We start from the raw sequence: 12,280 nt of genomic DNA, 5'->3' as shown, positions 1-12,280 counted from the left end.
TTCACAGCTCAGCCATGAAACCCACTGGCTGACATTGGACAAGTCACACTCACTTAGCTTCAAATAAAGGCAATGGCAAACCTCCTCTGAACACATTTGCCAAGAAAATCCCATGAAAGGTTTGCTTTAGGATCACCATAATTTGGAAACAACTTGAAGGCACACAACAAAATCAAAAAAGGCTTGAACTACACATTGCTGTTGTTGTGTGCCTTCAAGTCGTTTTTGACTTATGGTGACCCTAAAGCAAACCTTTCATGGGGTTTTCTTGGCAAGATTTGTTCAGAGGAGGTTTGCCATTGCCTTCCCATGAGGCTGAGAGAGAGTGACTTGCCCAAGGTCCCCCATTAGGTCTCCACAGCTGAGTGGGGATTTGAACCCGAGTCTCCCAGAGTTCTGGTCCTACACTCAAACCACTACACCATCCTGGCTCACAGATATACTCCACTCAGGATTAAAAATAGCATCCTGAATTTCAGAATTGGTTGCAAATGATCACACCATACCCTTCATGGCTGGGTGCAGATTCGAACCCTGCTCTCCACAGTCATTGTCCAATGCAAATGGGTATAAAAGGCAAAAATACTCAACTGAGCACGAAAATGTAGAGCTGAAACCACTACACCATGTTGGTTCAAAACTACAAATAGTCTTTTAAAAAGCTAGTTTTGGGATATTTCTTCCCAGCCAGGAGGGGAAAAGTGGTTGCATTTCTCATGCTTACCTGCAAGAACTGAATTTATGAAGATTTACTGCCATAATGTAAATGTTTCATGCTTTCTTTGTACTGCTTCCTTGCTAGGATCGGCATCGACTGGGCCCTGGCCCTGTACAGCGCAGTGGAGGACCAGGTCCACACCTTGGTCACCAAATCCAACAGCCGCTTGGAGCGCCTGGAGTTCCTCTCGAAGATTCGAGAACTGGAAGGAGAGTTCAGCAAGGTGGGTGAATCTCTGGCCTCATTCCCACTTGCATTTAAACCGGTTTGGGATTTGCCTTTGCTCCATGGTGCTAAACTGATTCCAAAAGGTCTGTCGTTCCCACTATGAAAGCGGATCTTTCAGTAGTCGCTCCTTTTTATGGCACAATTGTTGTCTCCACTAGTTTGCGCCACTTCAAAATGAATGTCAATCATCTGTGCGCCATCAGAGACGTAAGCGGCAGCGCAGGCAGCAATGCTTGGGAACTATATATATATATATATATATATATATATTATATATATACACACACACACACACATATATAAATTGATCAAAGATTTGATTCACTGCTTTTGCAACTACTTACCTTTGCAAGTAGGTGCAAAATCAATGAATCACATCATCTAGGGATTTTATTTTAAAAAAGCATGCGCCCATAGGTCGCCCCACAAGCGCAAAGGCAGCGCCGAGGGGGGAAATGGTGGATCTACCAAAAACTGAGGAGGGATGGTAAACGCCCCTCTGCCATCAGTCCCTTCCTTCCAGAATGATGCAATTCAGATCCATCGTTCCTACTGGTTGAAACGCTTAGGAGTCGATTCTTTTCAAAAGAACCACCAAAGAACTGGTGTCAGGAGAGAGTGGGGTTTTTTGCATTTGCCTTGCTTCGTCACGATTGAAACCGATCACAGTAGGATCAGAACTGGTTTCAAATGGGAACGACAGTCATATAAACCAATCGGCAATCCGCTTTAAAGCATAGTGGGAACAAGTCCCTAGAATCGTAGCTTCATAGACAAACACACACACACACACACACACACAGATATGAGGAAAATAGGTGGATTGATTCCATCAAGGAAGCCATGGCATCTGCCCTGAGTTTGCAAGACCTGAGCAGAGCTCTTGGCGTCTCTCATTCAAAGGGTGGCCATAAGTCAAAGTCAAAATGGTGGTAAATAACATGAAATAGGTTTCCCCTGGGTCTGTCCATTGCAGAAATGGGTCTGTCTCTCTGCCTTCAAAGCACCTTCAGTTGCACAAAACTGAGGATTAATATGCACAAAGCACATCTGTACTCAGGGCCTGAAATCCAATTATTAAGCGATTGTCTTCATACCTCCAACTATTCAAAATAATAGACATAATTTTCCAATTAATTGTAAAGGAATCCAAACAGCATGAAATGGGATTCCATCGAAAGCCTTGTGTCTGAAATGGCTGAGAAAGCGTCATTGGTGGCAGGTAGATGAGCAAAACGTTTTGCGGCGTTGATCTGGATGCACTTAAACTGCCATTTGTAGATGGTGAATTAAAAGCAAATGAATGAAACCAATTACAGCAACTCAGACAGGAGGGGAATGAGATGCACCTGAATCAGAAGTGCTTAGGAAGCAATGACTGCGACAAAGATGAAAGGGAGATTCAAAAAGATATTTTTACAATGGTCTGAAAACATGTTCCTTGAAACCTGATGAGAAAAACCCCGACTGATGAGAACAGTTTGGGACATCTTCTGCACAGAGTTTGTGTGCGGCACTTTAGGAAGCAGGATTTTCTGCAGACAGAATGATATTTCCTAAAGATCATCATTCTGCAGAAAACATACTATTTATGTCAAGGAATATTATTTTCTGGGCATAAATGTTTTCTCTGCATAAAATGGCACTTGGGAATTTTGTGCAGAGTCAGTCCTGAACTGCAAATAGTCTTCTAAAAGTTGCTTTGGAATTCCTTTGGAATTGAAATTAGTAGAATTACCATCTTTTGGCTAAGCTCTTGCAACAGAGGTGTGTAAAATAAGTCTGTGCATGCAGAGTTGCACATTCTGTGTGCTATCCTACATTTGTATGACCAACTGAACTTACAGACCAATAATCTCATGGCATTAAAAACAAACCTGGAAGGCAAACGGAGACAAGTGCATTTATCTTTCTGCCAAGAGGCTACTGTCAGACTAGAACAGGTCTCCTCAAACTCCAGCCTCCAGGTGTTTTGGACTTCATCTCCCAGAAGCCTCAGCCAATCACCTCCCACATGCAAATGTCCTTCCTCCCTCAGGATTCTACAGCCAATCGGAATAGGCTTCAGAGCCCCCCAAAGGCTCCTCCTTCCTCTGTGCCCCTCAGCCAATCACCGCTCACATGCAAATGTCCTTCCTCCCTCAGGATTCTACAGCCAATCGGAATAGGCTTCAGAGCCCCCCAAAGGCTCCTCCTTCCTCTTTGTCCCTCAGCCAATCACAGCCCACATGCAAATCTCCTTCCTCCCTCATGATTCTACAGCCAATCCGAATAGGCTTCAGAGCCCCCCAAAGGCTCCTCCTTCCTCTTTGCCCCTCAGCCAATCACCGCCCACATGCAAATGTCCTTCCTTCCTCAACATTCTACAGCCAATCCAAATAGGCTTCAGAGCCCCCCAAAGGCTCCTCCTTCCTCTTTGTCCCTCAGCCAATCACCGCCCACATGCAAATGTCCTTCCTTCCTCAGCATTCTACAGCCAATCCGAATAGGCTTCAGAGCCCCCCAAAGGCTCCTCCTTCCTCTTTGTCCCTCAGCCAATCACAGCCCACATGCAAATGTCCTCCCTCCCTCAGGATTCTACAGCCAATCCAAATAGGCTTCAGAGCCCCCCAAAGGCTCCTCCTTCCTCTTTGCCCCTCAGCCAATCACCGCCCACATGCAAATGTCCTTCCTTCCTCAGCATTCTACAGCCAATCCAAATAGGCTTCAGAGCCCCCCAAAGGCTCCTCCTCCCTCTTTGCTACTCAGCCAATCACCGCCCACATGCAAATGTCCTTCCTTCCTCAGCATTCTACAGCCAATCCGAATAGGCTTCAGAGCCCCCCAAAGGCTCCTCCTCCCTCTTTGCCCCTCAGCCAATCACCGCCCACATGCAAATGTCCTTCCTACCTCAGCATTCTACAGCCAATCCGAATAGGCTTCAGAGCCCCCCAAAGGCTCCTCCTTCCTCTTTGCCCCTCAGCCAATCACCGCCCACATGCAAATGTCCTTCCTTCCTCAGCATTCTACAGCCAATCCGAATAGGCTTCAGAGCCCCCCAAAGGCTCCTCCTTCCTCTTTGTCCCTCAGCCAATCACAGCCCACATGCAAATGTCCTTCCTCCCTCAGGATTCTACAGCCAATCGGAATAGGCTTCAGAGCCCCCCAAAGGCTCCTCCTTCCTCTGTGCCCCTCAGCCAATCACCGCTCACATGCAAATGTCCTTCCTCCCTCAGGATTCTACAGCCAATCCGAATAGGCTTCAGAGCCCCCCAAAGGCTCCTCCTTCCTCTTTGTCCCTCAGCCAATCACAGCCCACATGCAAATGTCCTTCCTCCCTCAGGATTCTACAGCCAATCCGAATAGGCTTCAGAGCCCCCCAAAGGCTCCTCCTTCCTCTTTGTCCCTCAGCCAATCACAGCCCACATGCAAATCTCCTTCCTCCCTCATGATTCTACAGCCAATCCGAATAGGCTTCAGAGCCCCCCAAAGGCTCCTCCTTCCTCTTTGCCCCTCAGCCAATCACCGCCCACATGCAAATGTCCTTCCTTCCTCAACATTCTACAGCCAATCCAAATAGGCTTCAGAGCCCCCCAAAGGCTCCTCCTTCCTCTTTGTCCCTCAGCCAATCACCGCCCACATGCAAATGTCCTTCCTTCCTCAGCATTCTACAGCCAATCCGAATAGGCTTCAGAGCCCCCCAAAGGCTCCTCCTTCCTCTTTGTCCCTCAGCCAATCACAGCCCACATGCAAATGTCCTCCCTCCCTCAGGATTCTACAGCCAATCCAAATAGGCTTCAGAGCCCCCCAAAGGCTCCTCCTTCCTCTTTGCCCCTCAGCCAATCACCGCCCACATGCAAATGTCCTTCCTTCCTCAGCATTCTACAGCCAATCCAAATAGGCTTCAGAGCCCCCCAAAGGCTCCTCCTCCCTCTTTGCTACTCAGCCAATCACCGCCCACATGCAAATGTCCTTCCTTCCTCAGCATTCTACAGCCAATCCGAATAGGCTTCAGAGCCCCCCAAAGGCTCCTCCTCCCTCTTTGCCCCTCAGCCAATCACCGCCCACATGCAAATGTCCTTCCTACCTCAGCATTCTACAGCCAATCCGAATAGGCTTCAGAGCCCCCCAAAGGCTCCTCCTTCCTCTTTGCCCCTCAGCCAATCACCGCCCACATGCAAATGTCCTTCCTCTCTCAGGATTCTACAGCCAATCGGAATAGGCTTCAGAGCCCCCCAAAGGCTCCTCCTTCCTCTTTGCCCCTCAGCCAATCACCGCCCACATGCAAATGTCCTTCCTCTCTCAGGATTCTACAGCCAATCGGAATAGGCTTCAGAGCCCCCCAAAGGCTCCTCCTTCCTCTTTGTCCCTCAGCCAATCACAGCCCACATGCAAATGTCCTTCCTCCCTCAGGATTCTACAGCCAATCCGAATAGGCTTCAGAGCCCCCCAAAGGCTCCTCCTTCCTCTTTGTCCCTCAGCCAATCACAGCCCACATGCAAATGTCCTTCCTCTCTCAGGATTCTACAGCCAATCGGAATAGGCTTCAGAGCCCCCCAAAGGCTCCTCCTTCCTCTTTGTCCCTCAGCCAATCACCGCCCACATGCAAATGTCCTTCCTTCCTCAGCATTCTACAGCCAATCCGAATAGGCTTCAGAGCCCCCCAAAGGCTCCTCCTTCCTCTTTGTCCCTCAGCCAATCACAGCCCACATGCAAATGTCCTTCCTCCCTCAGGATTCTACAGCCAATCCGAATAGGCTTCAGAGCCCCCCAAAGGCTCCTCCTTCCTCTTTGTCCCTCAGGCAATCACTGCCCACATGCAAATGTCCTTCCTCCCTCAGAATCCTACAGCCAATCCGAATAGGCTTCAGAGCCCCCCAAAGGCTACTCCTTCCTCTTTGTCCCTCAGCCAATCACCGCCCACATGCAAATGTCCTTCCTCCCTCAGGATTCTACAGCCAATCCGAATAGGCTTCAGAGCCCCCCAAAGGCTCCTCCGTCCTCTGTGTCCCTCAGCCAATCACCGCCCACATGCAAATGTCCTTCCTCCCTCAGGATTCTACAGCCAATCCGAATAGGCTTCAGAGCCCCCCAAAGGCTCCTCCTTCCTCTTTGTCCCTCAGCCAATCACTGCCCACATGCAAATGTCCTTCCTCCCTCAGGATTCTACAGCCAATCCGAATAGGCTTCAGAGCCCCCCAAAGGCTCCTCCTTCCTCTTTGCCCCTCAGCCAATCACAGCTCACATGCAAATGTCCTTCCTTCCTCAGCATTCTACAGCCAATCCGAATAGGCCTCAGAGCCCCCCAAAGGCTCCTCCTCCCTCTTTGCCCCTCAGCCAATCACCGCCCACATGCAAATGTCCTTCCTTCCTCAGCATTCTACAGCCAATCCGAATAGGCTTCAGAGCCCCCCAAAGGCTCCTCCTTCCTCTTTGTCCCTCAGCCAATCACCGCCCACATGCAAATGTCCTTCCTTCCTCAGCATTCTACAGCCAATCGGAATAGGCTTCAGAGCCCCCCAAAGGCTCCTCTTTCCTCTTTGTCCCTCAGCCAATCACCGCCCACATGCAAATGTCCTTCCTCCCTCAGGATTCTATAGCCAATCCGAATAGGCTTCAGAGCCCCCCAAAGGCTCCTCTTCCTCTTTGTCCCTCAGCCAATCACTGCCCACATGCAAATGTCCTTCCTCCCTCAGGATTCTACAGCCAATCCGAATAGGCTTCAGAGCCCCCCAAAGGCTCCTCCTTCCTCTTTGCCCCTCAGCCAATCACAGGCCACATGCAAATGCCCTTTCTCCCTCAGGATTCTACAGCCAATCCGAATAGGCTTCAGAGCCCCCCAAAGGCTCCTCCTTCCTCTTTGTCCCTCAGCCAATCACAGCCCACATGCAAATATCCTTCCTTCCTCAGCATTCTACAGCCAATCGGAATAGGCTTCAGCCCCCCCAAAGGCTCCTCCTTCCTATTTGTCCCTCAGCCAATCACAGCCCACATGCAAATGTCCTTCCTCAGCAATCTACAGCCAATCCAATAAGCTTCAGAGCCCCCCAAAGGCTCCTCCTTCCTCTTTGTCCCTCAGCCAATCACAGCCCACATGCAAATATCCTTCCTTCCTCAGCATTCTACAGCCAATCGGAATAGGCTTCAGCCCCTCCAAAGGCTCCTCCTTCCTATTTGTCCCTCAGCCAATCACCGCCCACATGCAAATGTCCTTCCTTCCTCAACATTCTACAGCCAATCTGAATAGGCTTCAGCCCCCCCAAAGGCTCCTCCTTCCTATTTGTCCCTCAGCCAATCACAGCCCACATGCAAATGTCCTTCCTCAGCAATCTACAGCCAATCCAATAAGCTTCAGAGCCCCCCAAAGGCTCCTCCTTCCTCTTTGTCCCTCAGCCAATCACAGCCCACATGCAAATGTCCTTCCTCCCTCATCATGCCCTTTCTCACACAGTTTGGCCAATATTTTGGGATTCTGGGGCTTGAAGTCCAAAACATCTGGAGGGCAGGAATTTGTGGACCCCTGGACTAAATCAAGAAGAATCAGATTGGTTCCCAATTGGGAAAGAGTTCGGGGAAGGGTACATTTTATGACCCCATTTTCACCTTGTTGTGGTGAATGGAAAATTGAAGTGACCTATGAGAATAGGGATGCCATAACCCGGCTGCGCCCGTGATTGTAACGGTTTTGGGGTACTGGCACAGTCACGGTCCGGTTCACTCTAAATCCCAGGTTTGGGCCGTGGCTGGCAGCCATCGTGCCTAAAAGGAAGACTTGTCCTCTTGAGGCTGGCTGGCCAATGGAAGAGCAGCTGGGGCGGAGCTGTTTCAAGCCCCACTTTGCCATTGGGCAGCCTCAAGGAGGAGGTGGACCCTTGGAGGAGGAGGAGTGAGACTGTGGAGCAGCCAGGGGGAGGGACAGCTCCCTTTCTTGGAGCATGGTGAGGAGGAGGAGGAGGAGGGGGAAACAGGAGAAGGAGGAGGAAGAAGAGGAGGAGGAGGAGGAGGGTGGTGCCCATTTTCAAAGGATCCCCCCCATGACATTAATGTATCCCTGGGGAGAGTCCCCCCCAAGCCTCTGCAATATGCAAGAGGCCATGTTAAATAAAGCCATGTCAAATGCCCAAATGTGCTTTGTGTGTGTTTTGGAATGGGTCCCGAAAGGGAAGAACATTTATTCCATCTGTCTAGGAATAATGCCAAAATGTCCTCCATTTTGATCATGCCTAAGAAGCATGCATTTATATTAACCTTTTTTATAAAGCATGGAGAAATTTTCTGTGTCCTCCATTTTACAAAATGTGTCCCACATTTGAAAATGTTGTCCTACATTTGTCCCGGTTTGGAGGTCCTGACTTATGGCAACCTTTGATGAGAAGGCAGCTGGATCTCAGCCAATATCATGAGAGCTGGGGAATGTAAACGATTCCGAATGGAAAAGCAGGAGTCAGTTGGGATTCTTGAGGGAAGTGTCAATCCAAGCCATTGCCAGGGATTTGGGTTCATAGAGTGCCTGAGGGGACTGGAAACTGGGCTTTAGAGTCTGGAGGAAAGGACTTGGGTCACCAACAGACTCTAGAGCGGAGAGTGCTGGGTTGTGTCCCTTGATGGTTGTGGACAGCCTCTGGGGCTCGAACACTGAAAGGGGAAAGTGTTTTATACACACACACACACTGCAACTGAGGAAGACAACAATAATAACAGTTTTGGAAACAAGTTTATTTATTCTATTCTGTTACTTAACAAACTTTTGGTCTCTGTTTCAAAGCTCCCTTGGCTTCTGTTGACATCAGAGACATCGATGCTACCTGCATTTTAACGTCTTTTGGTGTCCAAAGTGGAGGCTGACAAGATATAAACCTCCGTTTCCATATTCAGTGGTGGAGGCGGTGGGAGAAAGATAATGCCTCAGGACGGCCATCGTCCAAAGTCAGTGTTAAGGTGAAGGTTACCTGGAAGGTGGCCTTCACTCTTGTATGCAGAAGATATGATAGGAAGAGCAGGTTTAGAGTTAGGAGGAGGAGTGAAGATTGGAGGAAGGAACATCAATAATCTAACATACACAGATGACACCATACAGTACTACTAGCAGAAAACCCCAAAGACCTGGAACAACTACTAAGGAAGATCAAGGAAGAAAATGCAAAGGCAGGCTTAATGTTGGACATCAAGGAAACCAAAATAACAACCACTGAGGACCTTCACAAGTTCAACCTCAACAACAAAGAAACAGAAGTAGTCAATACCTGGGATCAAACATGGATAGAAACAGGGACTGCAGCCAGGAAACCAGAAGCAGAGTAAGAATGAGAAGAGCGGCTGTGAAAGAACTAGAGAAGATCCTAAAATGCAAAGATATCCAAGTGAGCACAAAAGTCAGACTCTTCAAGCCATTGCATTCCCTCTGATTGCCCTGGATGGATGTGAGAGCTGGACAGTAAAGAAAGAAGATAGGAAGGAAATCCATTCCTTTGAGATGAAGTGGGGCTGGGAAAGAGGGCTGAGCCAAAAGGAAAAGGAATGAGTTCTGGTGCAGATCAAAACAGAAACCTCCCTGAAAGAAGCCAAGATGGCAAGACTGAGGCCATCGTACTCCAGAGGCATCCTGAGAAGGAAGGACTCCTTGGAAAAGACCAGAGTAATGCTGGGAAAGATGGAGGGAAGGAGGAAGAGAGGAAGGCCCCAGACCAGAGGGAGGAGGAGGAGGAGGAGGGACTCTATGAAGGGGGTCACTTTGGGTTTTATGGGGTTGCTGGAATTAAGCAGAGCAATGAAGGACAGAAGGGGGTCTTGGAAATGTCTCTAGCATCGCCATGCGTTAAGATAGACTTGAGGACAGTTAACAACAACAACAAAGAGTCCATGATAATGGAGCAGTAACTCTGTGCTGCCTTTTAGAGCTGTGCAAGGTGCTAAATGTGTTTTGCTTGTAGTGGTAAACCCCTTTTGCATTTGGGTCAAACCTCTCCATCACATGATGGAAGCCCCCTTATCGCCCCATCCAAAAATAGCCACATAGCTTACTTCCTCGAATGCACACCTTCAGAAATAGTAAGTCTCTGCAAACCTCGTTTCGAAGGTGATAAAAGAGGCACTTTCTTTCCATGTCCTGCAGCCCTTGGGAGACTCAGGGAGAGGCCTGGCTAAACATAGGCTGAGTCTTGTTTGTTCAGAAGAGAGTTGGGGAATGGCTAAAAGTGGGACGTCGGAAAACAAGGCTGGCTTTCATGGGAACCGAGCGGCAATAAAGAGACCGGTGCGTCTAGAAGGTTCATCTGAAGAAAATACCTTCAGGCTCCTTTTTGCATATTTTGGGACCTCATTGATCAACTGCATGGTTTTTGCACATGGGATTGTGCATTTTCAAAGTGTTTGTGTGTTTTCATTTATTTATATGCCACTTTTTTACAGAAAGGCAGCACATTTAAAAATGAGAAGCAATGATAGGTAAGTTAAAAAAACAGAGCTCCTTTAGATAAGGGGTTGCTCTTGATTTTCAAACAAGAAAATAGTTTCTCTCTGTGTATCTTTGAATGACAAGCCGAGAGCAATTGTGGCTGTTTGTTACTTAATGCACAATGCTTAATGACACAATCCGAGGCCACTGTCCCTGTGGTTCTCATGTAACGTCGAGTCCTTTTTTGGCCCTATCATGCTGTTTTCTTGGCAAGTTTCTTCAGAGGAGGTTTGCAGTGCCATCCTCGGAGGCTGAGAGAGTGTGACTTGCGCATGGTTACCCAGTGGGTTTCATGGCCAAGCAGGGATTCAAACCCTGGCCTCCAGCAGGTCTCAGATTTTAGGCAGGAAACCTCAGGACCTGGGACAGTCCCAAACTGACAACTGTAGGTCTATATGTATTACCTTGATTCCTTCCAAGTCTCTTGCTACACTCTTTGCTTCTTCGCACAGGTCAGTTTGTGGTTTGAGGAAGAAGGAGAGCCACAGCTCCATAAAGTGGGATCTGCAGAAGGCAGCCGGGAGACCGTTGAAGAGGCCTATCGGAGGTTTAAGGAGTTCTTCAAAGAAGCCACGGTAGGTTAGAAAAGGAGACACCGTATATCCTTGCATACAAGTCAACCTCATGTATAAGTCGAGGAAAGGTTTCAGGGCCAAAATCCTGGATTTTGAAATGGCCCATGGATAAGTCAAAGGTAAAACGTAGGGGGCTATCAGGAAGGATGGAAAGGGGGAAATCCCACTTCCGTCCCTCCTTCTCCTTCTCTGGACCTCTCCCAACTGATTCCCAGGCGCTGGAGGAGAGGTTTTAAGATCGGATTGAGAAAGGAAGCAAGTGGATTTAAAGGGGGAGTTATTTCCATAGGAAACCAGGTCTTGCAAAATGGACTGGAAAGATGGTTTTAGATGGAGAATTGTTTCCATGGGAAGCAAGGTCTTGCAAAATGGACCAGAGAGAGAAGCAAGTGGATTCAAATGATGAATTTTTCCGATATGAAGCAAAGGTTTGCAAAACAGACCAGAGGGGGAAGGAATTGGGGTTCATTGGAGATTGGGGCATCAGGCTTGCTTGTTTTGGGACATTTCTAAGCACTACAGGTGTATTGACCCTTATATAAGTCTACCCAAAATTTTAGGGTCAATTTTGGGACATAAACTTCTCAATTTATAGTCAAGTATATACGGTACACTCCTTCTTGCAGTTAAAATGAAGTGCAGGTTGAGCCTCCCTTACCCGAAATTCCAGAATCCCAAATATTGCAAAATCCAAGGATTTGCAGAAAAGGGAGGCTGAGATAGTGACACTTTTGCTTTCTGACGGTTCACTGGAAATAGACTTTGTTTCATGCACAAACTTATGAGAAATATTGTGTAGAAATTTACCTTCTGACTATGTGTATAAATGAATTTCATGTTTAGAGTTGGGTCCCATCTCCAAGATATCTCCTTATGTATATACAGATATTCCAAAATCCTGAATTGTCCACATGAGCGGCTGAGATAATGGTACCTTGCTTTCTGATGATTCAGGGTACACAGATTTTGTTTCATGCTGAAAATTACTGTGTATAAAATTACTTTCAGGCTGTGGGTATGAGGTGTGTGCAAAACACAAATTAATTTTCTGTTTAGACTTGGCTCCCATCTCCAAAATATCTCATTATGTATATACAGATATTCCAAGCAAAATCCAAAACCCTTCTAGTCCCAAGCATTTCAAACAAGTGAGACTCGGGGGCTCTTCAGACCGGCCATTAAGGCCGGCCTGGGGATGGAGTCGGGGCGATGCGTCCACATGATGCACACCCCGACTCCACCCCCAGGGCACCGTGATGCTGCACACTGCTCCATAAAGTGCATGGCATCACAGCACTCCTTCAGCACTGCGTCCGGGCGACACGG

At 48.1% G+C, this 12,280-nt stretch overlaps 1 protein-coding gene across 1 annotated transcript in view; it reads left to right on the top strand.

Annotated features, from left to right (window-relative positions):
- LOC149315416 (uncharacterized protein KIAA1755-like) overlaps positions 1–12,280 on the top strand; it is a 74,099-nt gene that overhangs the window by 52,581 nt on the left and 9,238 nt on the right. Inside the window, exons 11-12 of the mRNA XM_089513424.1 lie at positions 803–941; positions 10,832–10,954. Of these exons, the coding sequence (XP_089369550.1) occupies positions 803–941; positions 10,832–10,954 (262 nt within the window). The remainder of the gene's footprint in view (positions 1–802; positions 942–10,831; positions 10,955–12,280) is intronic.

The sequence above is a fragment of the Sceloporus occidentalis genome, unplaced genomic scaffold (genome assembly GCF_023333645.1).
Source record: "Sceloporus occidentalis isolate IW3139 unplaced genomic scaffold, rSceOcc1.0.p SCAF_3, whole genome shotgun sequence".
Classification (NCBI taxonomy): domain Eukaryota; kingdom Metazoa; phylum Chordata; class Lepidosauria; order Squamata; family Phrynosomatidae; genus Sceloporus; species Sceloporus occidentalis.
This window is presented reverse-complemented; position numbering and strand designations above follow the sequence as displayed.